The sequence below is a fragment of the Pezoporus wallicus genome, unplaced genomic scaffold (assembly GCF_028554395.1).
Source record: "Pezoporus wallicus isolate ANWC-B61680 ecotype Strahan unplaced genomic scaffold, APGP_CSIRO_Pwel_v1 contig_6966, whole genome shotgun sequence".
Taxonomy (NCBI): domain Eukaryota; kingdom Metazoa; phylum Chordata; class Aves; order Psittaciformes; family Psittacidae; genus Pezoporus; species Pezoporus wallicus.
The window spans coordinates 599,968-627,656 of NW_026639746.1; the positions used below are offsets into that span (position 1 = coordinate 599,968).

General features: G+C 40.5%; 1 protein-coding gene across 3 annotated transcripts; it reads left to right on the top strand.

Moving 5' to 3' along the window:
* The first annotated feature begins 781 nt into the window (after nt 1-781).
* Nucleotides 782-27,192, top strand: ZBED4 (zinc finger BED-type containing 4). 3 transcript variants are annotated; one of them, XM_057415786.1, is made up of 3 exons: nt 782-1,004; nt 6,699-6,776; nt 21,800-27,192. In XM_057415786.1, the coding sequence occupies exon 3, from the start codon at nt 22,249-22,251 to the stop codon at nt 25,735-25,737; it is 3,489 nt and encodes a 1,162-aa protein (XP_057271769.1). In that variant the 5' UTR covers nt 782-1,004; nt 6,699-6,776; nt 21,800-22,248; the 3' UTR covers nt 25,738-27,192. The 3 variants fall into 3 exon arrangements, with proteins under 3 accessions (XP_057271769.1, XP_057271770.1, XP_057271771.1); XM_057415788.1 differs by lacking the exon at nt 782-1,004 and adding an exon at nt 1,448-1,590; XM_057415787.1 differs by lacking the exon at nt 6,699-6,776.
* Nucleotides 27,193-27,689: the final 497 nt, after the last annotated feature.

Consider the following 27,689-nt stretch of genomic DNA (forward strand, 5'->3'; position numbering starts at 1 on the left):
TTTTCTGAACTGACACAGCGCACATCCTTCACCCCCAAACGACCTTCCCTGCAATGGCTATTCAGATCAGATCGAAGAGTCCCACGAAGCACCCGTTCCAAAGCAGATGGTGGCTGCAAATACAGCAAAATAGCGCCCAGAACCAAACCTAGCGTGCAGCAGACCGCAAATACATAGCAAGGTGGATGCTTCAAAACCAAATACGCATAATGGAGGCTAAATTTCTGAGACGGTGAGGGCTCTGCTCGGAGCAGGGGAATGCCCACGCCCCAGAACCTATGAAGGCCTCTCCTGTGGGACTCGGCCGGGGGAGGCTGCGGCACCTCCTGAAGCGAAGGCCCCGCCACCCGCCATCCCCCAGCTCCCGGCACTGCCCGCCCGCTCCCGCTGCGAAGACGGGCACGGCCGCTCCTCTCGCAGCCTCCCTATGAAGGCAGTGCCGCCCATATAGATGGCCCGGGAGGCCCTCGGGGCCTGGGGTGTCGCAGGAACCCTCAGGACGACGGCGTCGCCGCCTCTCTCAGCCGCCCCAGGAACGAAGCGGGCGGAGCAAGCAACCACCATGTCGCGCCTCTGCAGAGAAAGCTCGCGTCTCACCCCGGCCCCGCCAGCGGGCGGCGCAGCAGGGCAGCAGGACACCCGGCCACCCCCGGCCACCTGCGGCCATCCGCGACCGCCCCGGTCCGGGCACGGAACCGCCCCGCCACCACCTGCGCTTCGCGATCCGGAGGCAGCCATTTTGCGGGCTGCTATCGGATGACATGTTGTGCGTCGTGCGTGCGGCCGCTCATTAGCGCCTCCCCCCGCGCCTGGCGCTTGCGCAGGACGCCGCGCGTTGGACCGAGCCGGGGCAGCCCGCTCAGCGCCGCGGCGACGGAGGCGGCTGCAGACAAAGCGCCCGGCTAATGAATGGGACGGTCTTGCTCGGCCTTTCCTTTTAACTCCTTCGGGCCCGGCCGGGCGGTGGCGATCTCTGGCTTCCCTTGCAGCGGCTGCCTGGGGAGGTGAGTGGTATCGTTCCGGCACCGGGAAGGGGCCGGGCAGGGCGGTCTGGCTCTCTCTCCTCCGATCCCCGCCGACCCCTTCTTACCTGCCGCCGCTGGGTTCTACCTCAGTGGTGCCGGTTGCTTGCGCGGTCGTGGCCCTGGGCCCGGTGGTGTCCTGTCCCGCCCGGGAGCGCCCGCGGGACAGCGCCGCCAGGCCGGGGAGGGGGCGTGTGGCGGTGGGGCGGTGCAGGAAGCCGGGGACTAGGCCCATGGTGCTGGCTCTATTGTCTGCGAGGCCCCGGGAGGGGACCCGGCTGGCCCGACGGGCGGGGGTCGCCGGTCCCTGGGGCCTCGGCGCTGATTCGGACCGCCCGGCAGGGGTGGCCGCCAAGCCACCGGCCGCGCCCCGAGCCCGCCCGGCATTGTGCGCGGCGCGGGCCCGGGCCGGCGGGACCCGCCGGGCTCCGTGCCCGCGTCCACCTGGCGGGAGCAGTAACCATGTGGCCACTGCCATCCCGAGCAGAGGTGGCCCGGACAGCCCCGGGTTCGGGGAGGGCCCGCCGCCCCACGCAGCGGGCTGCCAAGGCTCCGCGGAGGGGACACGGTGCGGGCCGAGGTGCGTGGGGACCGGCGGGCGGGAGGGTTCCCTGGGCACAGGCTGGCTAGTCGAGCACCGGTGCTGAAAAGCCAAGGGAAGTCTAAAAAGCGTTTCCTCCCGAAAACGCGGGACACGAGAGGAGCAGGCGGCTAACACTGCATCCGTTATTGCGTGGGGTGAAGTGCTTAGCCCCGTCCCTCTTGAGCTGAGGCGCTCAGAAAAGTTGCTTATGGAAAAACTGCGGAGTTTAACATTTGTGGATTGTTTTTCTTGGTTCCTGCTTGGAATTCGGTATTTTGCTTAAAAACGTCTTCTGCAATTTCTAGATCCCTACTGAGACAGCTGCTGATGATAGAGGCTGGCTGCGTTAAAATGTTGGATTTTAGAGTGTCCACTACGGTTAAAGTTGTCTGCTGCACATACGGTCTGCTATGTATAAAAACATGTATTAATGCATTGAAAGGTAAAAGGCCTCTTGCATTAGTGGTGACTCCACTTACACTACTAAGTCTAGAAACGTTTGTCTTTGAAGTGTATAAAGAAGTCCTCTTTCCCTAATCTTTCTCCCTAGTGCTCATGTGTTAGAAGCAGCCACGTCTTGTTTCTGGGAGGTATCTTTGAGAGATTTCACTAACTCAGCGTAAGTTGTCACACTATGCCTGTAAATACCAAGTAGAGAAAGTTTTTCAAGCCCGCATAACATAAGCATACCTCTCAGTGTTGTCTCTATGGCCCACTACATATGTGCATGCCCTCTGCTTTTCAAGAGGGTGAGCGCAGTTATTTTCTTCCAAAGGTTATCTTCAGTAATGCAGCGTTTCGCTTTAAGTCATGAATGTGCACCCCTGGGATGATGTTCTTGGAGTACACACTGGGGGTAGTGAAGTGTGGAAGACCTATCAAGTATCCCCAGGATATGCTGCAGCTGGAAAGCCTGTATTTGTGCAAGTGCTGGGTAGGGGCATCCTGGTTATTACTTAGTGTAGAGATGGGTAGAGGAAAAAAATCCTGCATTTTTTCACTGTATATTAAAAGCAGCAGAAATTCTTTTGTGCGCACTAGTAATTTGCTGTCTGCTGTCTTTAAGACCAACAGGCAATGTGCAGAAAGCTTTTATTTGGTTGGATGTCTCTACTTTCGTACTTGTGTTGCTAGTATGAACTTGAACAGCTGTTTTGAAATATATTCTGTAGAAATCCTCCAGAGTGGGCAAATGTAAGAATATTGACTGAGGGTAAGTAAAATGAAAGAGCCAAACTGAGCATCTTGGAGAAGTTTTCCAAACATTGGTACTTTTGAATAACCATAACTCTTATAGTGTTACTCTATATACAGTAAAACTGTGACAGTACAGCATCCTTAATGATAATGTAAAAGGCAAAGTATATAATAGTGGAAGGCTAGGCAGGTGATGCTTTTACAGTAATGCTTATTTTCTTCTTGTTACCTTGTCTCCTCTGGTTGGTGTTTCCACCTGTCCTGGCCATTTTAAACCTAGACTGCAAACATCCCGAGCAAGAAGTGTTTTTGCAAAACAGTTTGTCTCGCAGGGTCTTGGATGGTCATTGCAGAGGGCATCTGCTTCTGTACACATAAGACATCACTAAGGCTTATAACAGATCCTTTGGAAACACAGGAGGGCAACTGAGTTTCACATGTTTGTTTAAAATTGTCTATACACATGAAGCAGAGTATCTTCTGTCAGTGATATGTAAGAACTAGCTATTACAGATGGAAGTCCTGGAAAACTTTAAGTCATAGGAGATAGCTACCTGTTTGTGTGGCTTTTGAGCTTATTGTATCTTCTACTTCTCCCCTTTTTCTTGGAATTTATTCTCTTCTGATTTTTAGAACCCTAAATACAATAATTTCTTAAAGATTTCTTTTATGGCTCAGAAAGTTTGAGCTAAAGAATGCAGATTTATCTCCCAACACCTTGCTGTATTTTACCGCCATTAGCGGTGAAGACTGTATGAGAGAATTTTGTAAATTCTGTCTTTTGAATGCTCATTTTCAATTTGTAGGAGTTCTCATCTTCAAAATGAGCATATTATGCTGTGGGGTTGCTGCTGTAATGTACAGTTAAAATAATTGTCTCTCTGTTGTTAGGTGTGATGATAAATGTATATTAGCTTACATGGAGATAGAAAGCAGTATTACAGAAAGTTTAGTTGGAGGTTTTGCACAATGTAGATCGTCACTCATTAGCATGACTGGTGCCTTTTTTTTATTAAGTAGGGGAAATTATGTATTTTAGTAGTATAGACATAAATTAATGTCATTTACTGTCATCTGTTCAAGTGTACACTTTCAGAACAGGTTGCACAGAAAGCTGTTCTCTTGCATGTGGCAGATGTGCATTGTTTTCTGTACAATTTCAGCTGTTTGTTTTGCACTTGCTACTGGCATCATCAATACCTGTCCATTCACAACTACACGATTGTTTGATTTCAACCAAATATGAAAAAAATGAGTAGTTTCTGTGGCCTAAAGATAGTTTTCATGTGAAATTTAGGGTTTAAAAGCACATGCTAAAAGTAAGAACAACTAAAGCTTTTACTGTTTACCCCCCACAGCGGAGGAACTTTTATCCTATGTTAGTGTGATACATAGTTTAACCATGTAGGATTGTTGAGGGGTTTCTCTGGAGGGGGGGGGGGGGGGCGGGGTAGTTTTTTTGGTGAGACAAAGCATAATGTGATGGTCTGTGAAAGCAACAGGGAAATATTTTAAAGCTCTTATTTTCATTCAGGTGTGACAGAACAAATTGTTAATTTTCTTACATTGAACAACATACTGGAAGGTGAAGTATCCGTCTTTCCCTGTGTAAGACTGGTTTTCCATGGATATTGGCGTAAGAAATATTACGATACTACCATAATCTTTATTTAAACTTGCAACCTGTGTGCTCTGTTTAGTTATTACTGCACACTTGCCTCCCTTCCCTTTCTCACCTCTTTCCCTTCCTCTTTGCTTTGTAATGACATGTAAGTTTGGACAATCCCTAGGGTTTGTTAGGGTTATAGGGTTACTAGTGCATTGTTATAGCTGCCCGAGAGCTTGTTGGGTTTTATTTTTCTCTTTCCTTTTGAGTGTGCTGGTTTACATTCATGAGGGTCATACAGATTTATTTCCCCTTGGTGTGTTAGAGTAATTTTTTTTCACTGAGTGCTCAGATTCTCTCTATGTTTAATAGAGAAGGTGATTCTGGAGTTCAGAAGTCAATAGCTTGAAAATTATGCCTGAAAATAGGCTTGGTTTAACAGCTGTGACATATTTTAGCACTACTCTCTTGCAATTCTTCACAAAATGTATGGAAAAAGGAATTTAAGATTAATAATGTATTTGTCTCATATGACAGTGATCAAAGAATTCGTTTGTTTTGCCCCAGATACATTCAAGTAGCATTTCAGTAATTATACTGTTTACCTGTTGCTGTAATTTTGTATGCTGTTTTTTGAATCAAGATTTCCCTCTAAAGAAAATTAGCTCAGATCCAGCTAAAATGACTTCTTCTTTGTTACTCTTCTCACTAAAACAGTCAAGAAAATACAAACATTAATTTGAATTGAATGAAATGTTTGGCCCAGCTTGAAGCTATTTTACAGTCAACTTTAACAAATGACAGAATGGTAAAATGGGAATGGCAGGGTTCTGGGGTTTTGAGGCTGTTTTTTTTAAAAGGCTTTGGGGAGGATAAATGCATTGTTTGTACTCTATTTTGACTGTAGTCTGGTGGCTCTGGCGCTTGTAAGGAATGTGGGAGAGCCAGGTTCACTTCCCTGCTTTGCCCGAGGAGCTGAATCCAGATCTCGGGAGAGTTCCTTAACTGCTCCTGCTGACAACCCTGTATCGGGTGGGTCTCCGTCTCCTTTGCTGATACCTTCCTTTTTGTATACATTATTTAAATGTTCGGTGCAGAAGGGATGGCTGAAATGTCTCATCTTAACAGTCAAAGCAGCCAGCTGCACAGCTCTGGAGATGTTTTCACTTGCTTAAGAGAGAGTATGGAAGTATTTTTAAATGAAATGTCAGTAAAAGAAGCATATAATTCATTCCATAATGCACAGTAAGCTAGTAGTCAGGACTTTCCACCCTCTGAGAGGTGCTTTCTTTCTCAAGGAAAAAAAGCGTGTATATGTATGTCTGCATCTTTTATCAGTCACCATCTTGCAATCCAAGAGCAATAAGCACTGACTTGGTGGGGAGAATGCTTTGCTGATTTAATCTCTGTTGATGTTTGAGCTATATGAAGTTTAGAAAAGAGGCCAAAGCAGCATCCTGACCACAAAGCACTGCAGTCCAGTGTTTTCTGCATTTAGATTTGGAGTTAAAGTTCACTTTCCAGATATTCTAAGATGGCAAAAAGATTTTCTGGTTGCTTGGGGTTGTTTTTAGTATACTGGCGCAGTGAGACAGCTGGTGCCTCTGCACAATGACACTCGTGTCTGTGTAATGGTCAGTGGGACTGAAAATGTGAAACTCCAGAAGTATGTCCTGTGATAGACTGTTTTGGTCTGTTTTGTTGCTAAGTCAATTTATCTAACCTAATATGCTCCACTTGCAATCGTTATGTTCTCATATGTGGAGAATGATAATCTTGTGTTGCTCCAATGCTGTTGCATGTTGATTAATACACGTGCTAGGTGCAGTGTGTAAGCAGTACGCTGAGCTAATAAAGAGGTGTAACAAGCTGCCAGATGAATCCTGTGGTGCATTGAAAGGTGTTGGCAAGCGCCTTTGAGATCTCGTATGTAGTATAGGCTTGGTTTAATTCATCATGAGAGGTGGTCATCCCTAAGCATAAAAAAATGAAGCAGCATCAAGACTTTGACTTTTACTTTGAAATCCTCACAGTACTCACTGGGGGGATGAGGGGGCCTGTGTTTAGAATTTTTTTTCTCTGGAGTGCTAGGATTTTACATGTCCGTTTTTTCTTGAATATGTCAGTTATGAGGGCTAGGGTGTTTGAAGAAGGTGAGAGCTAGTCATGCAAGTGCAACTGCTGGAGCTGTCATCTAAAGAGAAACTTGAGACATCCCATGACTTGCCACTGTGACAATTAACAAGACTAAAAAATATATTAAAAGGAATTACTTTCTTCTTTTCCTTAGATACAATCATCATCACTAAGTTTGAGTAGCAAGTATTTAACCTCAAATGAAGCCGCCTGCATGCAGTGGATCAGATGTGTAAGTTTTTTTTGTTTGGGGTTTTATTTTGTTTTGTTTTTCTCAATAAACTAGTGGGCAGCTTGTTTGTTTTGGATCTTGGATTGTTGTTATTAATTTAGAATAAGACAATAGATAAAGGTAATGAATAGTTGTATGCCTGTGTGTTGAGTTGAAGGGAGCTTAATAATTTAGGAGGAGGTTATTGTGAGTACCTGAGACTTAAAAATTAAGTTTGGAAGCTTGGGTATCTTTACAGTGTTATGGTAATGATAACCAGTTTATGATTTATGGGGCACTTCTTACTCTCTGCTAACAGCTGACATATATCTCTCCTTACCCTGCAGTTTACCCCTTAAAAAGGGGGAAGTAGTTTACATGCTACTTTCATCCTATACTCAGATTACACTCATCTTACTCAGATTTTAATGTCACTGATGAAGCAAATTTTAATATTTTCTTCTAGGGTTTTGTCTAAAACTTTTTTTTTTTTATTTTATGTATTCAGTATGAGCTGTTGAGTGTAGGTATTTTGGAAGCCTGAGATTTCCAACTAAGGTGCAATAGAAAAAAATTGTTCATATGCAGATCAGCATTTACATGTAGATTTACAATAAATGTTGTGTGTGTATAGTGTTTCAGAAGTTTCTGTTTATTTTTTCTTCCCTCCCTGAAACGGTTTATTTTTGAGATGCCTGGGTTATTGCTTAACATGCATGTTGGCAACAGATGGACAAAATGTTTAGGATAAATAAAATGTTGAGCTAGGAAGTCTTAGTTGAGTGATAGAATCATAGAATAGTTTGGGTTGTAAGGAACCTTCAATGCTCATCTAGTCCAGCCCCGCCCTGAAATGAGCAGGGACATCTTCAACTAGACCAGGTTGCTCAGAACCACATCCAGCCTGGCCTTGAATGTCTCCAGGGATGACACATCCACCACTCTCTGGGCAACTTGTTCCCGTGTTTCATCACCGTCATTGTAAAGAATTTTCTCCTCACATCCGTCTTGTGTCTCCCCTCTTCTAGTTCAAAACCATTACCCCATGTCTTATCACAATAGGCCATACTAAAAAGTTTTCCTCCCATCTTTCTTATAAGCCCCTTTTAAGTACTGAAAGGACCCAATAAGGTCTGCCTGTAGCCTTCTCTTCTTCAGGCTGAACAGCCCCAGCTCTCTTAAGCCTTTCCTTATAAGACTGGCCTCCATAGGAAAATAAGAATAAAAATACAATTCAGATTCATTTCTTGAAGTTAAGTTTTCCTAGGTGACACATACAGAAGGTGTGGGGGATTTTATTACATACCAAATCTGCTTGTGGATTGTTCTTCATCAGAGTCTAAGCAAAAATAAACTGCTCATTCTTTCCAAGTATGTAGCATAGCCAAAGAGCAGGAAAGAGTAATTGTCATTTGCAGCAGTCTTTTGAGTCACTTCTAGACCACTGTAAAGAAATCTGATAAAAGGGAAAATGTTGCTTTTGCTTCAAGATCCAAAAGCTCATTTTCATGTGTTTAATGCTGAATGCACTCTGGAATAGAACTTAGATTATTTTAGCCAGCCTAGAAAATGCATTCATAGAACATATTTCTAATTCCTTGTGCCTTGGTTGTTTTTTTTTTTTTTGTTAACTTTTGTTAAGATTTCATAGAACACCGTCACTTTTACGTGTTTCTTTTGGGAAATATGAAATGTGAGGAATATATAAAATACATAATCTTTTAAGTGATCTCATACTGTTTCTTGGTGCCTTTTTCCTTCATGGCATGGTAGTTAAAGGCTGACTTTGTTTTTCCCCTGTGTTACAGTGTATCAATATATACGTGATGCATTTACATACAGGTTGAATCATGCAGTGTAGAAGTTACAGAATCATAGAATAGTTTGGATTAGAAGGGACCTTCAGAGCTCATCTAGTCCAGCCCCCTGCAATGAGCAGGGACATACTCACCTATATCAGGTTGCTCAGAACCATGTCCAGCCTGTCTTTGAATGTCTCCATTATTGCATACTAACTCCTGGAGTCCAAGTACTGCAGTCCAGAGAGCTGGCATTTTGCAAATGTTCCTTCTGTCCATAGTGCTTTCTTCATTTGTGATTAAGAAGGCACTCTTTTGAGAATGGGTACCCTAAGAATGGGTACCTGTATGAGGCTGAGAACAACGATGGGAATATACTGCTGTCCAGATTCTGTTATCTTCTCTTTTAAAATTTTAAGTTTTGGTAGGTAAGAAATATACAGACCTACATCCTTTAGCATCCACTGTAAGAATTAATGTGCATATGGTGTGCAGTAGCTTTTATGTGCAGTTTAGATGGTTGAAGAAAATCTAGTTCCTGATTAAAGGAATCTGATAGTGTTAGATATGCCATGAGGAGGTGGAAGAGGAAAGAGTAGTGTGGAAACTGCTTTCTGTTTATAACTCCCACCCAACTACTGGCTCCCAACTCATGTGAGCTTTCCTTATTTAGGATTTGGGACCACAAATCCTTGCTAAAATGGCATAGAAAATATGATATGGCTGCCATTATCTATTTTTACTCTGTGGTTCCCCTTCTTTCTTTTGCATTAAAGGTGGGAATGTGATATGCTTATAACTGTGGGAGCGTATCTACAGATAGGAGGGAGGGGGGAACCGCCAGAAGACAGCAGGTAGTACCCATTAGATGAGAGGTTTTCACTTGTAACTTGGATTGGTAGCTGCTGAAGCAGTAGGAAGAGTGGGTCACCTTCCAGAGAGCCAGGGTGCAGATCATGCTGGTGGCAGCATCTTTGCTTTTGACACTGGGAAACAGGAGGAATGGAGTTCTGTTCTTTTAATTTCCTGGTGATGTTGATTTGTCTTCTGTGGCATACTGTGCTGTGGGGAGATGATAATCTGTTTGTGAGAGGAAATTCAGTGATGCTTGTAAAGAACAGGGAGATTCCTGATCCTTCTTTTTTCTCTAAATATTTTTATTTATTTCCCTTTTTTTATACCTGTCAAAGTATTGGGTTAATTAAAATAAATATTTTGGCTTATGTAAAATAATAGAAATCAAGCAAATGGAAACAGCAAGGGCTATCCTTTTCTTTACCTTGTACTAAAAATATTGTGGATTCTGCTCTGAATAAAATGCCTGTGTAACCTTATTCTGTAAAATGTATTTAAGTTACGCGTTATGTTACATGAATTAAATCTCATGAACTGCACTGGTTAGAATAGGTACTACAAAAAGCTTTATTCTTAATTAAAATTCTTGATGTATTTTTAGTTAGCTCCTTGAGCAAAACCTTATTTGCTCAAATTAAAATCTGTGTCTATGGCAGCAGGATGCTTCTCTTTTAAACCATTTCTTTTGTGGGAAGGTGACCTAGCTATTTGTTTGTTAGGGACAGGAGTATATCTTTGTACCTCCTGCTAATGTTTAGTGGGGTGCTAGTGGAAACAATGTCATCTTTCCTGTGTCAGGTGGGTCTTTGCTTCCGAGTCTCGCCTTGCCTTGAAGGCAAAGAGAATGTGTCTCTAAAAGAGGTTGAGAGGGAGAAGACCCCTTGTCATGGAGGCTGGGGACAGGCTTCTTGACAAGTGAATGGGGAGATCCATACACTCGCTTATACCTCTTCTGAGTAGGAATGCTTGTTTTGAGAGGGACAGAGTTGAGGTCATTGTTTTGTAGACTGAGATATTGGGTGAAAATGTCAGATGAACATACAATTAACTTTGAAAATACCAAGTGTCAAAAAAAATGCTAGAAGGGGGCACAAGAACTTCACTTCTACCATGGGCATGATTGATTATTCCTCTGTGCATGATATGGAAACTTGGCTTTAAAGTTACCAAGCTACCTGGTTGTTTTTGTTGTAGTTCTTGTGCTTGTTGTCAAGATAAACCGGAGTATTTCTGAAGTCCGTAAAAAGAATTTTGGATGGTATTGTTAATATTACTTTCTGTTATATTTAATATACTTAGTAAAAAGATGGTCTTTTCCTTGCTTCAAGTAAAATCTAGCCCTACTTCTTCAAATGAGGAAGAAAGAATACCTGGTACAGAGAAGAAACTGACTTACTTGGAGAATCATTTGCAGTTGAGTGTATCTTCTGTCTTCAGTATTTGTGACAAAAGAACAATTAAGCTTCACTGTAAAAAGTCACTTTGAAGCAGATAAACTACTGTTTATCCTCTTATATGTTTTTTGGTCTTTTCAGGGGCTACGAACTCCATTTTCTTTCTAACCTACCTTTTTGTGCACAAGCATTACAGTATACATAAGCATAGTACTATGTCATTTCACATGTATATGACTATGATATATGCAAATCATAGGAAACCTCTCCATAGCACAAGTGAAACTGAGAACGTGTAACTAACTGGCATCAATGTGAACACAGATTCGGATTAATGGGTATCTATAAAGGGCTTTTAAAATAGACCTCTTCAGACTTGATGTTATTAGTGACAAAATAGATATCGGTATATGATAGTCTTGGCAGCTCAACAGGTATCATTCAATTTTTCTTTTTTTCTTTATTTTAGAAAAATTATAGCTGAAACAGGTCAGCATAATACTTCATTCTATAAAGGACCCTATTTATATTTTGTGAGATTTTTGTTCTCTTCATGCTTACGTTGGTGTTTTCATTAAGAGTTCCAGCACAACTTACTGTACACAAGACATGATGTGCCTCCCCAACTGCATTTTCATTCTTTGTCATCCTACCTATTCAGCTTTGTAACCCTCAGCTTTCTCCTTTATAGGTGTCTAATTTTTAACTGTTTAAAATCATCCTGAAAGTCCTTAAGTTTCCACTCCTACTGAGTTTAAAGACAGACATTTAAAATAAAAACCAAACAAAGCCAAACCCACAAAAGCATATGTTGTCTAATATTTCACAAGCTAAGAAGGTGGACTCATCAAGGGAAGAATAAGAATCTTCATGTCTTTAATCCTGTCCCCATTTACATTACTCAGCTGTAAACTGGAAGAGTAGTGGGCTAGGGAGAGCTGGGACAGAAATGATGAGTGGCATTGTTTGGGCTGAGGTGTTCTTTCTGTTGTTGTTTTAGCTTTGCATTTTTATTCTACTACTAGGATAAATGCTGTTTGTGTGGAATGGAGATTTCTTTGCTATGGATTTTATAATGTATAACAGTGCTGCTTAAGCCTAGGTGGTGGAGGATGATGTTTCAAATAGATACGTGCTTAATAAATTGTCAAATAAATTGTGAAGACTGATTTCTCCAGAAATAAGCTTGAATTTTGACTCCTACTCTGTATCAGACACCTGCTTTACTCTATATCAGATACCTGGTTTATTCTTAAACATGCTGAGCCATCAGCCTGTATCATTGGGGTCTGATGAAATGTTTGTGCACTGGGCATGTTCAGCAAATCTGGTTGGACACTAAATAGGGATGGCAGAACTAAATGTCAGCCAGATGTGAATAATCCACATGCTAGCAAAATGTCTTTATTTATAGCAGATTTCAACAATAATAAATGTATGTATTTTAAAAGTATTATCTCAATCTTTTAAGGAAGTTTTATGGTTGAGTTTTACTGGTGTAAAAGCTGAATTAAGAAGCAGATCCTCTTTAAAAAAAAAAAAAAAAGCAAAACCTCTCCCAAAACCCCAAACCATGAGTTTTTAAAATGAAATCTTACTTTATTTCTACTTTGTGTGTATTTTAAAGTATTTTTAATGATGCTAATCCATAAATCTTGCTGTTTCTCAGCAGTTTTGTCATTTTTACAAATTATTTTCACTCCTTTTACACATCAGTTTAAGAGCCAGTGTAGTTTTGTGGGGGGGACCTGGTGCACATGCTTTCTTCCATGCACTGTGATGCAGATGATTTAGTGTTTGAGACAGAGGTATTTGCACAAAGCCAAGGCTTCCAGTTCTTGAATCTTTCCTGAGGTTTCAGGCATTATCTGAAAATGGTCAATAAACAGAGACTTTTTAATGTTTACAGTAGCAAGAGGAGAAAATAGATGTACAAAATAGCCCAGCTTTTAAGAGGCCAAGTTTAAGTTTGAGGAGTTTGAGTTTCTGCGGTGCTAGGTGTTTTCTGTGTGCTGGTTAGATTTTAACTGGACACTGTCCCTTTAACAGTAGTCTAAACCTGCCTCTTCCGAGCTGTGCTGTTGATTGTTATCTTCCTGCATCATTGTTAAATTAGTGGTGGTGGTGAACCTAGAAGACACAAAAATCCAGAGACCCCTAAATCAAGGAAATATAATTTGGCACTAGCAGGTCTGTTTTACTGCCTGGTATGAAATAGCCCGTGTTCACAGTAAAATTATTTGATGTTTTGAGGAACAGGAGGCAAGAAAGGGGGAGATATTTACATTTAGCTGGTAGTGTTTTTAACTTTTCAGGCTCTACTGTAGCTAAATTCCTGCATTTGCAATTAGGGTTGAGTAGCCAGAGTAATGATAGTTATGGCTATAATACTTATCTCTCCACACCTTGATTTTTTTTCTGTCTGGAATGACTGATTTAGGCCCCAGCTCACACCACACACAGGTTTTCAGCAACATGAAGAGGCATGAATGATCTTTGTACTTGGATAAATCGGAGGTGTCTGTGTCATGTCCTGGCAGGTCGTGTGAGCTCACTGGGGAGCTCACAATACCTTTCTTGGGGGGCTCTCATTATTCCTGCTTTGTCTCCCAAGCCTCTGAGCATGTACCTTTGTCCCATCACTTTCCAAAGCACGTTTTCCTTCCTTCCTTATGTGTTGCTCTGGATATGTTATGTTCTCTTTGGAATTTTTCCTGGCTTCTCTGCAGGGATGAGGGAGTTCAGGGCATCGCCTAAGCCCTGCCAGGATGCTGCTACATTTCTTAAGCAGCTGAAGCCAAGCAGTTGTGGTACCCTTGAGAGCTGTCTGGTTCCTGCCTCCAGCTTGTCACAGGTCCCGCATGTGGCATCCTGCTTGTCTGGCCACACATCTGTGAAATGCTCCAGCCTTGGAGAAAATAATCTCCCCCATTTTTCTTTCCTTCCCACCACCAGCCCTAGTCCGAGAGCTTTTTGTTTATTTTTTTCATGTTTACATGAACATAAAATGTGTTCATAGATGTTTCCTGTTTGTAAACCAGGATTTTTCTAAATGTTTGTCTTACTCCAAAATGAAATTTAAAAAGTAATTACAGAAGCATTTTTTTCATTCTGCAAGTGTTTCAGAAGCCCTTAGGAGCCTTAGTGAGGGCAAGACCTTGGATAAGCTACATAGTGAAATGACCCTGCAGAACTAATGGCAGAATAGATAGAACAAAACCAAAAGATGAAAGATAAAATATTGCAACTCTCCTAATTGGGAGTGGGTCATGGAGGGTGAAATCTAGACTTCTGCAAGACCAGTAGCTTGTGACAGAAGAGCTAACATAGATACTGTTTCTCAGCCAGCATTAAAAAAGGTTGTATTTCTGTTACTTCTGTATGTTGCTTTTTTGAAGCTAGAAGTAGGGGAAAAAGCATACTAAATAATTGAAATTTTAAATAAAAATACTTTGTTTCTAACATCAGGACTTTTTTCTGCAGTAAAAGAGAGTACTTATAAAAATAATAGTCTTTTTTTTTTCTCCTGTCTATATGTGCTTTTACATATTTTCTGTGAAGTACACAAATCTCTATAAACTTCAACTCTTTCATATAAAATTAATAAAAATGTCTAATATTACTTGTCCTAATTGTTACATCATTCTCTTCCAGTATTCAGTTAGGGTGAAGACTATTCCCGTCATCGAGGAGCAGTGTACAGTATTGTTGGTGCTGCTTCCACACTTTACTTTTTGGGGATTTTGGTTTTATTTTTTCTTTTTTTGTCCAGATAGATCATTTGTGTGTGTACATGAGAGGGTATTTTTCAAGTTGGAGAGAGCACCTTTGTAAAACTACAGCAGTTAGTGGTTAATGTAAGATCTGCCTTCTAGGTGACTGGAAAAGTAATGGAATAGTAAAGGTGGCTTTACCTTCCTCCTCTCTCCTGTTGGTCCTCTGCATGCACTGGGTCATGCTTACACATCTGTGCAGAGTCCTGTGAGCTTCAGTGAAACTCAAGCGTAGGACCCACCTCATGTCAGAGTGTGACTAACATTATAAATGTGCAGACTCTTCTAATACCATGTTTTAATGCTCAGTATCTTGCAAATATATGTTGTTTTTATGGGTGAACTGATACTTTGTTATAGGAAATTTCTATAGAGAGAAATATGTGACTGTTCTTAGTTTGCCTTCTTAGAAGGATTTATAACTCTGAAGAGGTGAAGTTTATCTAGGCTGTTGGGTTGGGTTTTTTTTTAAGCAAATATTCCTCAGTTAGCACAGTACCTGCCATTGAAATAGAAGCTAATAATAATTTCTCAGAATGTCTCCTCCTTATTCCTTGTACTTCTTATTTTTAGGGATTTTTCTTTTTCCTTTATGTTTTTAATGACGCCTGTACATTTCAAAAAATAAAAAAACATAGCACTAGTTATCCTATAACTGACATCTGCTTGTGCAAATTGCTTTTAATGTGCTTTCACGTACCTCCTGCATTCAGATTCTATCACTACTCTTATTTTTTTTTTCTTTTTCAAGGTAGGCAATAGTTTTGCTTTCACTTTGTCTCCGCATTTTGCATCCTACTTAAAACAAGTACTCTTGCATTTTGCAGATGTATTTGTATTTACACTGTATGCACTTGTATAATAAAGTTCTCGCTGTTTTGTTTTTTCTTTTCTTTCTTTTTTGTGGTTTAAACTACTTTTTCTAGACCATTACTGGCCCTAAGATTCTGTAGTATAATCAAGTTCAATATTGTTATTACCTGGCTATTCAACCTAAAATTGTTTAAAGCTTACCAGCCACTATCTTCTTTACAAACAAATAATCTCTTTGTGGCTCAGTGTTCTTGCATACTTTTAGAATCATAGAATAGAATCATAGAATAGTTAGGGTTGCAAAGGATCTTAAGATCATCTAGTTCCAACCCCCCTGCCATGGGCAGGGACACTTTACGCTAAATCGCATCACCCAAGGCTTTGTCCAACCTGGCCTTGAACACTGTCAGGGATGGAGCACTCACAACCTCCCTGGGCAACCCATTCCAGTGCCTCACCACCCTAACAGGAAAGAATTTTTTCCTTATATCCAATCTAAACATCCCCCGTTTGTTTGAGCCCGTTACCCCTTGTCCTATCACTACAGTCCCTAATGAAGAGTCCCTCCCCAGCATCCCTATAGGCCCCCTTCAGATACTGGAAGGCTGCTATGAGGTCTCCACACAGCCTTCTCTTCTCCAGGCTGAACAGCCCCAATTTTCTCAGGCTGTCTTCATACAGGAGGTGCTCCAGTCCCCTGTTCATCCTTGTGGCCCTCCTCTGGACTGGTTCCAACAGTTCCGTGTCCTTTTTTATGTTGAGGACACTAGAACTGCACACAATACTCCAAGTGAGGTCTCACGAGAGCAGAGTAGAGGGGCAGGATCACCTCCTTCGACCATCCTTTTGATGCAGCCCAGGATACAGTTGGCTTTCTGGGCTGCAAGTGCACACTGAAGCCGGCTCATGTTCGGTTTCTCATCAGCCAACAGCCCCAAGTCCTTCTCCGCAGGGCTGCTCTGAATCTCTTCTCTGCCCAGCCTGTAGCTGTGCCTGGGATTGCTCCGACCCAGGTGTAGGACCTTGCACTTGTCATGGTTAAACTTCATGAGGTTGGCATCAGCCCACTTCACAAGCGTGTCAAGGTCCCTCTGGATGGCATTCCTTCCCTCCAGGGTATCAACCGAACCACACAGCTTGGTGTCATTGGCAAACTTGCTGAGGGTGCACTCAATCCCACTGTCCATGTCAGCGATGAAGATGTTGAACAAGACCGGTCCCAACACCGATCCCTGAGGGACACTACTCATTACTGGTCTCCAGCCAGACATTGAGCCATTGACCACAACTCTTTGTGTGCGGCCATCCAGCCAGTTCTTTATCCACCGAGTGGTCCATCTACCAAATTGATGTCTCTTAAATTTAGCATCAAGGGTGTTGTGTGGGACAGTGTTGAACGCTTTGCGCAAGTCCAGGTAGATGACATCAACTGCTCTACCCCTGTCCATCAGTTCTGTAGCCCCATCATAGAAGGCCAGCAGATTGGTCAGGCAGGATTTCCCCTTAGTGAAGCCATGCTGGCTGTCACCAAGCACCTTGTTGATTTTCATGTGCCTTAGCATGCCTTCCAGGAGAATCTGCTCCAAGATTTTGCCAGGCACAGAGGTCTGTAATTCCCCGGGTCATCCGTTTTCCCCTTCTTGAAAATGGGGGTTATATTTCCCTTTTTCCAGTCGTCAGGAACTTCACCTGACTGCCATGATTTTTCAGATATGATGGACAGTGACTTAGCAACTTCATTTGCCAGCTCCTTCAGGACCCATGGATGGATTTCATCAGGTCCCATGCACTTGTGCACGTTCAGGTTTTTAAGATGGTCTCAAACCAGATCCTCTCCTACAGTGGGCCCAAGGTCTTCATTCTCACAACATTTCATACTTCTCTGTTTTTATATCTGTCTCTGCACAAGACACCAGTGTTTTCTCTATTTTACCCCCTTCCTTCAGCAGTGATTTCTCCTGGTCATGGCAGTCAGCTGTGCCACTCTTTGCATCAGTAACATTCTCCTGACATCTCTTGTCAACCACCATACACTTTCAGTAATCCCGTTTTGAATGGAAAATCCTAAAAAATGTTTCTGCAGGTTTATTTACCAGAGCAAATCACTGGCTGTCTGCAGCCCCTCAGAAGCTAATATAGTAGTATGTTTAGGTAGATAATTGTTCTGTAGTTCCATTTATTTTCTTTGAATATTTTTATTGCAAGGTGACTCTTCATTCTCTTTGTTTCACTGCTTGTCTGTTCCTGGGGAGATTCCAAAGGCATAAATTTGGTTTTGAGCTGACTGCCTGTAGCCTTTTGTACTTTTGAAGACACTTCCCATCTCATTGAATAGCATGTTCGTGTAGCATTAGTCTTTATCTTTGAGTAGCTTGTGTCCCAGGGTAAGTAAGTTATGTAAAGGTGGTCATAACCAAATTCATGCTTTGTTCTAGATTACTGTAAAAGTTTAAAATAGGATGGGCTGTTCTGGTTTTCTGTTGTGTTTGTCTGTTTTAAACAGATTGACTTACATAGAGTTGGTGTGGGAGAAGGTGATGAAAAACCTATCTGTTTTTCAAGCCCTGAGCGCTTCAGGGACTGTATTCTAAAAAAAAAAAAAAAAATCTGTTTTGAACCCCCAGAGGTGTTTGAAGGGAGGGAGTTTGCCTTAATTTTACAGTATAATGTAGTAACAACACTCAAAGCAGGAGAGATCATGCTTAGAAGTTTGGAGGGGGGATGACAGGACAGAGCACATAGGAAAACCATCTGCAAAACCTTGTAAGAGGCATCCAACTTTGGGGATTTCCCAGGAAGTGATCTGTCAGCCCTCACAAGTCTTCTCTGAGAATCTCAGTTATTCTGCATTACTAGAAGGCAGCAACAATGCCCAGAAAAATAGGTACTGTGTAGCCAGTGACCTGTTACAGCCATAAAGTGGACAAGATATAGTTAACGTTTTCTTGTCTTAAACTCAGTTGTGAGTTACACATGAAGTAGTGTAACTGGCCACAGGATATATTCTTAATGATCAGAGGGGTGGAATGCCTCTCCTATGAGGGAAGGCTAAGAGAGCTGGGGTTGTTCAGCCTGGAGAGAAGACTCTGGGGAGACCTCATTACAGCCTTTCTGAACTTAAAAGGGGCCTGTAAGCAAGATGGTGAGGGACTTTTAACAAGGCCTGTTGCAATTGGATGAGGGGTAATGGTTTTGAACTAAAAGAGGGGAGATTGGGGCTGGATGTGACAAAAAATTCTTTACAATGAAGGTGATGAAATACTGGAACAGACTGCCCAGGGAAGTGGTGAATGTGCCATCCCTGGAGGCATTCAAGGCCAGGCTGGGTCTGGTTCTGAGCAACCTGATCCACTTGATGTCCCTGCACATTGCAGGGGTTTGAACTTGATGAGCTTTGAAGGTCCCTTCTACTCCAAAGTATTTATGATCAATTTCTATGATGCCATAAGCACTTTGTAACACTGCTAATAGCTTAACCCTCCTAACAGCACAGAAGAATTTTATGTCACAGCTAAGAGCAGGTATAGAAAATAAGACATAGCTGCAAATCTAGACTATATTTAATTGCACAAATAGGGGACAGAGAAATATATGAATCAATTAAAGTATTAAAATCTGCAAGCAAAACAAAGGATGCAGAAAAGCAGGAAAGATTTCTGGTGGAACAAGAACAGTTAATGGTCTTAAAAAAAAAAAGTAGATAATGTCAGGAGCAGATGAGGTTGCTTCCCACACCCTTTTTCAGTGGAGGAGATAATGAGCATTGAAACCGCACAACAGCATCAAGGACAAGCAGGGAAGAAAGAAGTCTACCTCCGAGTTTCCTGCTTCGGAGCCCAAACAGCTGCCTCACCTTTTCACCTCAGCTTCAGCAACTAAGACCATCAAGGACCATAGCCATCAGTATTTAAACTAGTGGCATCAGCTCAGTGTTATTGTGTGCTCAATGCTAATCTAGGAAAAGATGATTAGGGCATAACTGTTTGAATATGTACTGATAATGGCTGATAATGATTAGGAACTTAACCATTATCAATGTGTACTGTTAATGAATGTCAATCTACTTAAGTGTTGTTAAGAACTTTGCAACTGGTCTCATTTATCAGGTTTCCAAATCTTCCCATCGCAGCTACCTTATGCTTAGCTGTGTTAAGCAGTAACTGCTTATCAGGACAGGGACAAGTGAAGCATCTCCATGGATTTTTGTTAAGAGCCTAGAACTGTTTCTGCATAGAAGAAATTACAGGAATTGCAGGCTAGAGATGTGATTACCCGTTTTGAGGAAAAGAAATAGTGCACAACTTTATCCAAACCTAATGGGAGTGGGTGCATGCATGTATTTTGTGTGAATCTAGCTAGGAATCCGTAATGTGCTTACTGTAACTAGGCACGTGCAGAATTTATGTACTGTAAACTCTGAATGGAGTCACTTGCTTGTGAGTCTTTCTGTTCTGTGATCCTAAATCACAACAGCTTATTATATGTTCTTGTTTTTCCTGTTTGCAGTACAAGCTCCAAAATCACAGAGTAGATCAAAATAAAGATGAAAAAAAAAAATCTATTGAAAATGTTAATTAACTTACACTTTCTTGCTTGTCCCAGAGGCACACACTTCCATTTCAGTACGTGTGTGATCACTAAGTTGTGATCACTCTGCTGCCAGAGGTCTTAGGTGTGATTTCACAAACCCGTGGAAAGTACAGCCTAGTGGTTAAATTTCTTTTCCTTTTCTTCAAGCCTCTCCCTTCATTACAACTGATGTTCTTATGCTCAAACCTCTTGTCCTTTTGTGTCTGAAAATGCCTTTTTTTTTTTTTTTTCCTAAGAGGGAGAAAGGCAGAGCACAAATACTAAAACTTCCACAGAAAGAGATCCAGAGTTACTGCCCTCCTCTTAGCGAGTTCTGACTTAAAATAGTTGCAATAAGCTGGTTGCATCTCCTTCCCCTGCACTGGAAAAGGAAGTTATTGCCATGATAGGCTTTCCAGAAACCTGAAATCCACAGGAAATAAGTGTTTCTGGTCACCTTTGCAAACAGATCCCAGAGAAATATCAAATAAAATAGGTTTTAGTGGTAATATGGCATTGATCCTGAAACAGGGGAAAAGGCTGTGTGCGTACAATTTAGACTTTTGTGTGTGTGTCGTCTAGCTAATTTCACCTTTTGCCTGCTGAAATTCTTCTTTTCGAGTAGCAGGAAAATTGTGTGAAAAGTTATTAAAAAAATTGTTTCAAGTTTGTGTTTTATCTTCAGCTAGAGAGAAAGCCATAAAAGCCAGTGTGCACAAATTGGAGTGCACAGTCTAGCATCACCTGTGTGATCAAAACATGTTTGTTGTCTTGAATGAAAGTACCAATAACTACATGAATGACACAAGAGAATAAGTCAGAAGGGGGTTGGCAAAATTTAGAATTCTGATAGAACTGTGGTAAAAAAAGTGGCTGACAAATGCAGACAGCTTCTTCTGGGGGAGGAGGTGTCTGATTTTGAGCCTGTTGTTGCCTGTGATGTATATGCAACCATAATTAAAAAACTCTTTGTATTGAAATTGTTTATGGGAGAAATCTTTACCCATGAGGGAAATGAGCTATCTCAGTGTAAATGGACTTCCTACCATAACCCTTGGGTAGGTGAGAAGCTTGAGCTGGCAGTGCTGCACTATGCACCAGCATACGCAGCTGTATGTATATTTACTTCAAGTGATGTTGTTGTGCTTTTGGGAGACCTCAGTGCATATATGGCTATATACATAGCCCAGTTAGCCTAGATTAAGCATTTCAGGGCTTAATCTTCAAACTCCAAAAGTAGCTTTTTTTTCTATAGCATGCTGTTGCCTGGGAAGAATATGGCATGAATATAACCATGGTCAGAGGAAGAGAGGTTAGTGTGACAACACTGGACACCCTTACAGTGGTTTCTTGTAAAATGCTGTAGTTTTAAGTGTACAGGAGTATAATTTAACATTTTTATGTATTTCTACGTATTTTTGCGTATAATTTAACTATTTCATGTATTTCTGTGGTAACATGATTAAATACCTGCTTGTCTTCATATACATCTGTAGATAGATACCTATGTAGTACACATTTGTGTATGAGTATATACATATGTAGGATTATCCAGTTGTTGAATTGAGTTGTAGGATGAGGCATAGGTATGTCCAAGCAAATACAAAAGTGATTCTCAGACTCTAGATTTTGTCAAATCTGAACCAGAGCTGTGTGTGTAGAAATGTATTTACCCACAATAAATCTATTGAGTAGAAGTGGGGATCTTCATCTTTTCAGTAGTACATTGGATTATTTATATATATAAAAAAAACCACCCTACAGAATATTTAGTGCATGGTTTTAGTTCACCTTTACTGTAGTTATTTAAAGTGTATTAATCAACTTTTTTTTATTTCTAGATGGTGCAAAAGAATTGCACTTGCTCAGTCAAGATGAACAGAATGGCTTCCTTCAACAAGAAAATAGAACATTCATTTTTTAGGATTATGTCTACAACATGAAGCATCTAACAGTAGCTGTCTTTGAGAACATTCATCTATGACCTGAAATGCCCTGATCCTGGGAAAAAAAAAAAAAAAAAAGAAAAGATATTCCATTAATTAAGTCTATAATTTTAAAATGCAATTTTATGTCTAATCATATTTGCTTACGCACGGCACAGATACAGAATTCACAAACCAGAGATTTTAAAGCATACACACATTTGTGTTTTGCGTTCAGTATACAAGATACATCGTTTAAATCAAATTTTAAATAATCTTTTAAGTTATACATATTTATTGCTAAATGAAGACTTGGCAAGAAGAATTTGTCATTCACAGACAAGAGTAAAGCAGGTTTCCCTAGAATGGATGGTAATTTTGTATTGGGTAAAATCAATACTTTAAAAGTAGAGCAAGAAGAAGATGGCATTAACTGTACTTTAGAAAGAATGGATATAAAGGCAGAACAAGATGATTTCAAACATGTGGACAGCAGTGATGAACAGGAGGACAAAGAAAAGAACTTCATAACCAACAACCCTGGCAAATATTTATCTACAGAAAATGAAGATGACTACGGATCTCTTTTTTCTCAGTATAGTAGTACGCTGTATGATGTAGCAATGGAAGCTGTGACACAAAGCCTCCTTTCTAGCAGAAACATAAACTCCAGGAAAAAATCACCTGCTTGGAACCATTTTTTCATATCTCCTAGAGATAGCACTAAAGCAATATGTATGTACTGTATGAAAGAATTTAGCAGGGGTAAGAATGAAAAGGACCTGAGTACAAGCTGTCTTATGAGGCATGTGAGGAGAGCCCATCCCACTGTCCTAATTCAGGAGAATGGAAGTATGCCAGGTATCTCCTCCTTTTCTTCATCTACGTTATTACTGGCACCTCAGCCTGCAGATGTTGGAGATCTGAGTTCTATATTATCCCCCATAAAACTGGTCAAGAAAATGGCTTCTAAAATACCATCTCCAGATCGAATAATTGAGGAATCTGTTTCTATTGTTTCCACTGAGGAAATACCAGACCTTTCTGTTTCTGAGAAGTGCAGCAAAGAAGAAGTCATGGTTGGGTCATCTCCACAACTGCCCAACAACCAGTATGATGACACTGTAGAGAATGTAGCAGAAAAAGCTGTTGTAATTCCAAAGAGCACATCAGGTTCCAGGAGGAGATCTGCTGTCTGGAAACACTTCTATTTGTCACCTCTAGATAATTCTAAAGCTGTTTGCATCCACTGCATGAATGAGTTCAGTAGAGGAAAAAATGGAAAAGACCTAGGAACGAGTTGTTTAATAAGACATATGTGGAGAGCGCATCGTTCCATTGTCCTGCAAGAGAACGGAGGTGGTACCAGCATACCACCTCTCTACACCGCACCTCCAACTCTGTTGCCTTCTTTACTGCCCTCGGATAGTGATCTGAATTCTATGTCATCTTCTCCTGGGAAGCTAATGAAAGAATCAACTTCTGTTTCCTCTTCTCCAGACAGAATCTCTGAGGAGATCCATACTACTCTCTCTTCTGGAGATGCCCTAGTGGAAGACTCAGTACTGTCATCATCTGATGATATAGGTGAAGTCTCCTTTGTTTCCTCTCCTGAGAAACAGTGTGAGGGACTAGGTCCATTAATATTTGAACCTACTGCTGTATTTCAGCAAAATAAAAGGATAATGAAAAGACTTAAATCAGAAGTTTGGCACCACTTTTCACTATCGCCTGCAGACAGTCTGAAAGCAGTATGTAGATACTGCAGTTGTATGATAAGTCGTGGTAAGAAGGGAGATGTGGGCACAAGCTGCTTGATGAGACATCTATATAGACGCCATCCCGATGTAATTAGAAACCAAAAGAGCTTTCTCGATGTGAGCTTGGCAAATTCTCCTTATGCCACTTTGGCTTCTGCAGAATGTTCATCCTCAAAGTTGGCTGACTTGCCTACAATGGTTACACACGATAATCAAATTATATTTCCTGTTAACAGTAAGAAGACCTCAAAACTGTGGAATCACTTTTCAATTTGTTCTGCAGATTCAACAAAAGTAGTATGCATGCACTGTGGACGTACAATAAGTAGGGGGAAAAAGCCAACAAATCTAGGCACGAGTTGCCTTCTAAGACATTTGCAGCGGTTTCATAACAATGTTTTGAAAACTGATGTCTCAGAGACAGTATTGTCCTCATCGACGGATAATCACATGCCACTGAGCACTGAATTATTAGGGTCTTCAAATTTTGATGAAACCAATGACAAGTTTTGTGACTCTCACCCAGTTGCCAAAAAAATCACAAGTCTTGTAGCTGAAATGATTGCACTTGACCTTCAGCCATATTCTTTTGTAGACAACATTGGCTTTAACAGGCTGCTTGAATATTTGCAACCTCAGTATTCTTTACCTTCTCCATCTTACTTTTCTAGGACAGCAATTCCAGATATGTATGATAATGTAAAACAAATAATTATTTCTCATCTTAAAGAAGCTGAAAGTGGAGTGATCCATTTTACATCTGGAATATGGATGAGCAACCAAACACGAGAATATCTGACTTTGACAGCTCACTGGGTAACATTTGAGTCTTCATTTCGACCACAGTGTGAGGATTACCATTGTTCAGCCCTATTAAATGTATCACAGATCGATTGTGATTACAATGGAATCAGTATTCAAAAGCAGTTAGAGTACTGGTGGGAAACATGGATTACTTCCATTGGCCTGCAGATTGGGATTACTGTCACTGATAATCAGAGCATAGAGAAAACTTTAAATGAAGGTGATCATTCAAGTGTACAATGTTTTAGTCACACTGTTAATGTCATTGTAAATGAGGCTATTAAAAGCCAGAGAATGGTTCAGAATTTGCTTAGTATTGCAAGAAAGATCTGTGAACGTGTCCATCGGTCAGCAAAAGCAAAGGAGAAGTTAGCTGAGTTGCAAAAAGAGTATGAGTTGCCTCAGCATCAGCTAATACAAGATGTCCCATCTAAGTGGAATACATCATTTCATATGCTTGAACGTCTTATTGAACAGAAAAGAGCAATTGATGAAATGTCAATAGAGTGCAGCTTTCGGGAGCTGATAAGTTGTGATCAGTGGGAAGTCATGCAGTCGGTGTGTCATGCTCTCAAACCTTTTGAAGCCGCAAGCAGGGAGATGAGTACACACATGTCTACTCTAAGCCAAGTGATTCCAATGATTCATATACTTAACAGGAAAATAGAAATGCTATTTGAGGAAACAATGGGCATAGATACTATGTTAAAATCCTTGAAAGAAGCTATGGTGAGTAGGTTGTCCTCCACACTTCACGATCCAAGGTACATTTTTGCTACACTTCTGGATCCCCGGTATAAAACATCCTTATTCACAGAGGAGGAGGCTGAACAATATAAACAAGACTTAATCAGGGAGCTGGAAATAATGAGTTCTACCTCAGATGATGATAAACCTGTTTCCAATGGATGCGATTCAGGTTCACCATCTACAAATGCATATGGGGAAGATAATCTTTGGTCACTCATGGGTGACATGAAGAAAACAAAAGACCCGAAAGGAAGAACGAAGTTACCAGAGGAAATGGTGCTTTCTTACTTGGAGGAAGAAGTGCTTGAGCATAACTGTGATCCTCTAACTTACTGGAACTTTAAGAAGTCATCTTGGCCAGTACTGTCAAAATTGGCTGTCAGGTTCTTGGGTTGTCCACCAAGCATTGTTCCTTCAGAGAGATTGTTCAGTACATCCAATGAAAGCAACAACTTTAGTCAGTCAAGGTTAATGATTGAACACTTTGAAAAGCTTATCTTTTTGAAAGTGAATCTTCCTTTAATATACTTTCAGTATTGAAACTAATGAACAAACTGCTAGACTAAATCTTGTTGCTCACTGGATATTAACTATCTATAACTCAGATTTCTAAATTGCTCCAGTGGGGCCATGTATGACATCTAATCAGTGACTGTAATTCCAAATTTTAGTTTCATTTTTTTCAGCTTTCAATATGTCTACATGTGCCTTATTCATAGTACTTCAGGCCAGGTATTGTATATATGTTTTTTTAAAAATTCACACTAGAGATAGCCTGTCTTGTCAAATTATACAAAATTATGTAGGTTTTAATCCATAATTGTAAATGAACTTTAAAAAAACTCAGTCATTTGTTTTAATAGAATGGCAAAAAAAAAAAACAGAAAAGGAAAAAAAAAAGATGTACACAGTTCTATTCTGTAGTTTTTTATTCAATTATTATGTAAAAAACATAAACCAGGTACTGTATTTTAGTTGAACATTGCTTTAATTGCAAAGAAACAGCTTTTGTAGTTGTCAGAAGAAAGCTGTACACGAAAGATGGGGTTCAAGCTGTCTTTTTATCATGTGGTGTTTCTAACTGCAAGCCCTAAAGTACTTAAGGGATTAAGAAGATCTGTTGAGGAAGATGTGTTTACAGGAGACTTTTGACTTAATATCTGAAAATAAATCTTAAATTTGAGCTTATATGGAATGCCAGTTTTACAGGAATCGGTAGTAAAACTTCCCGTTCTGGGTTCTCCTGTTCAGGTTTTACATTTTAACTGAACTACAGAAATACTCTGCATATTTATAAAAGTCCTTTGGAAGTCTTATCAGAGTTTGTGAATTATGCTTGTTATTTAATGCCATGTACAAAGAAAAAAAGGCAGGAAACTTACCATGAAGACTCTAGTGTCATTCTAAAGCCTTTTCTAATCTTTAGTGCGTCGAAATTATAAGGTTCCCTATTGTAAAAATTGAGCCCTTACTCCTAATGTAATTTCAGTTGTGTAGAACAGCCTGTCCTAAAGCTCCTAGTACAGAAATAAAGGATCTTCTGGTTTTCAGTAATAGCCTTATGGATATGGTGCACTGCTTAGAATTTTATGTAGTAGGGTTGATTCTTAACTGTTGGTGTCCATCAGGCAAATGGGATACAGAGTTCAAGATGGGAAAAAAAAAAAAAAAAATAGCCAGCATTTTAATTTGAAAGGACCGTTCTCCATGATTTAACTCTAGAAAGATTAATCTTCTCATTTCAGTTTTCATTCAGTATGTTTTGGGAAACAAGTCATCATTTGCCTATGACCTTTTAGAAAAGTTGTAGCTTTGTTAAAATACTGTACCTATGCCTAATCTAATTTTGCATTTACTATGTTTTAGTGTATTTATAAATGGTGAACTCGGTTTCTGAAATTAAACAATTTATTTGCAATTTTCTAGTGGTAGTCAACACTGCCTTTTATTTCCAGATGGATATAAGACAACACTTGAATAAAAGTTAATTGATACGATTGTAATTGTCATAAATGTACCACATAACTTGCTGTGTGACAAGACTGGTTTTCCTCTTTGGACTTAAGCCTGGATTCTGGTGCTTTCCTTTTCACTCAAGCTGTTCAACCTCAGGGAGATGTGTTGAATTCTGTCCCACATGGCTTTAGTTTCCACATGCCATTTCTATAAACATGTTACGGCTTCAGGTATTTCAGTTGTTCCATGAGTTATGTTTACACCTGTACTATTTAAGTAAATTATTATTCAGTGTACTTGGGAAAAACTAATACAGCATTTTGTCTCCAGTATTTTAAAAGGTAACTTTCAATTCTATCAACAGTCAACATTTCTGTGTTCTTATGGGGTTAAATGAGAACAGCATGTGTGGGGTTTTTTTCTGCAGTAATAAAACAATTTGTTCTAGTTTATGTATAGTTGGAAGTAGGTGAGTTTGAAGCAGCTTATTGGGAAACATGTTTAAGTGGTTACTGGTTAATTATTATCTCAATTTT

Bases quoted from the DNA above. Each gene is read 5' to 3' on its own strand.
- ZBED4 (XM_057415786.1), top strand. From the start codon at position 22,249: ATGGATGGTAATTTTGTATTGGGTAAAATCAATACTTTAAAAGTAGAG.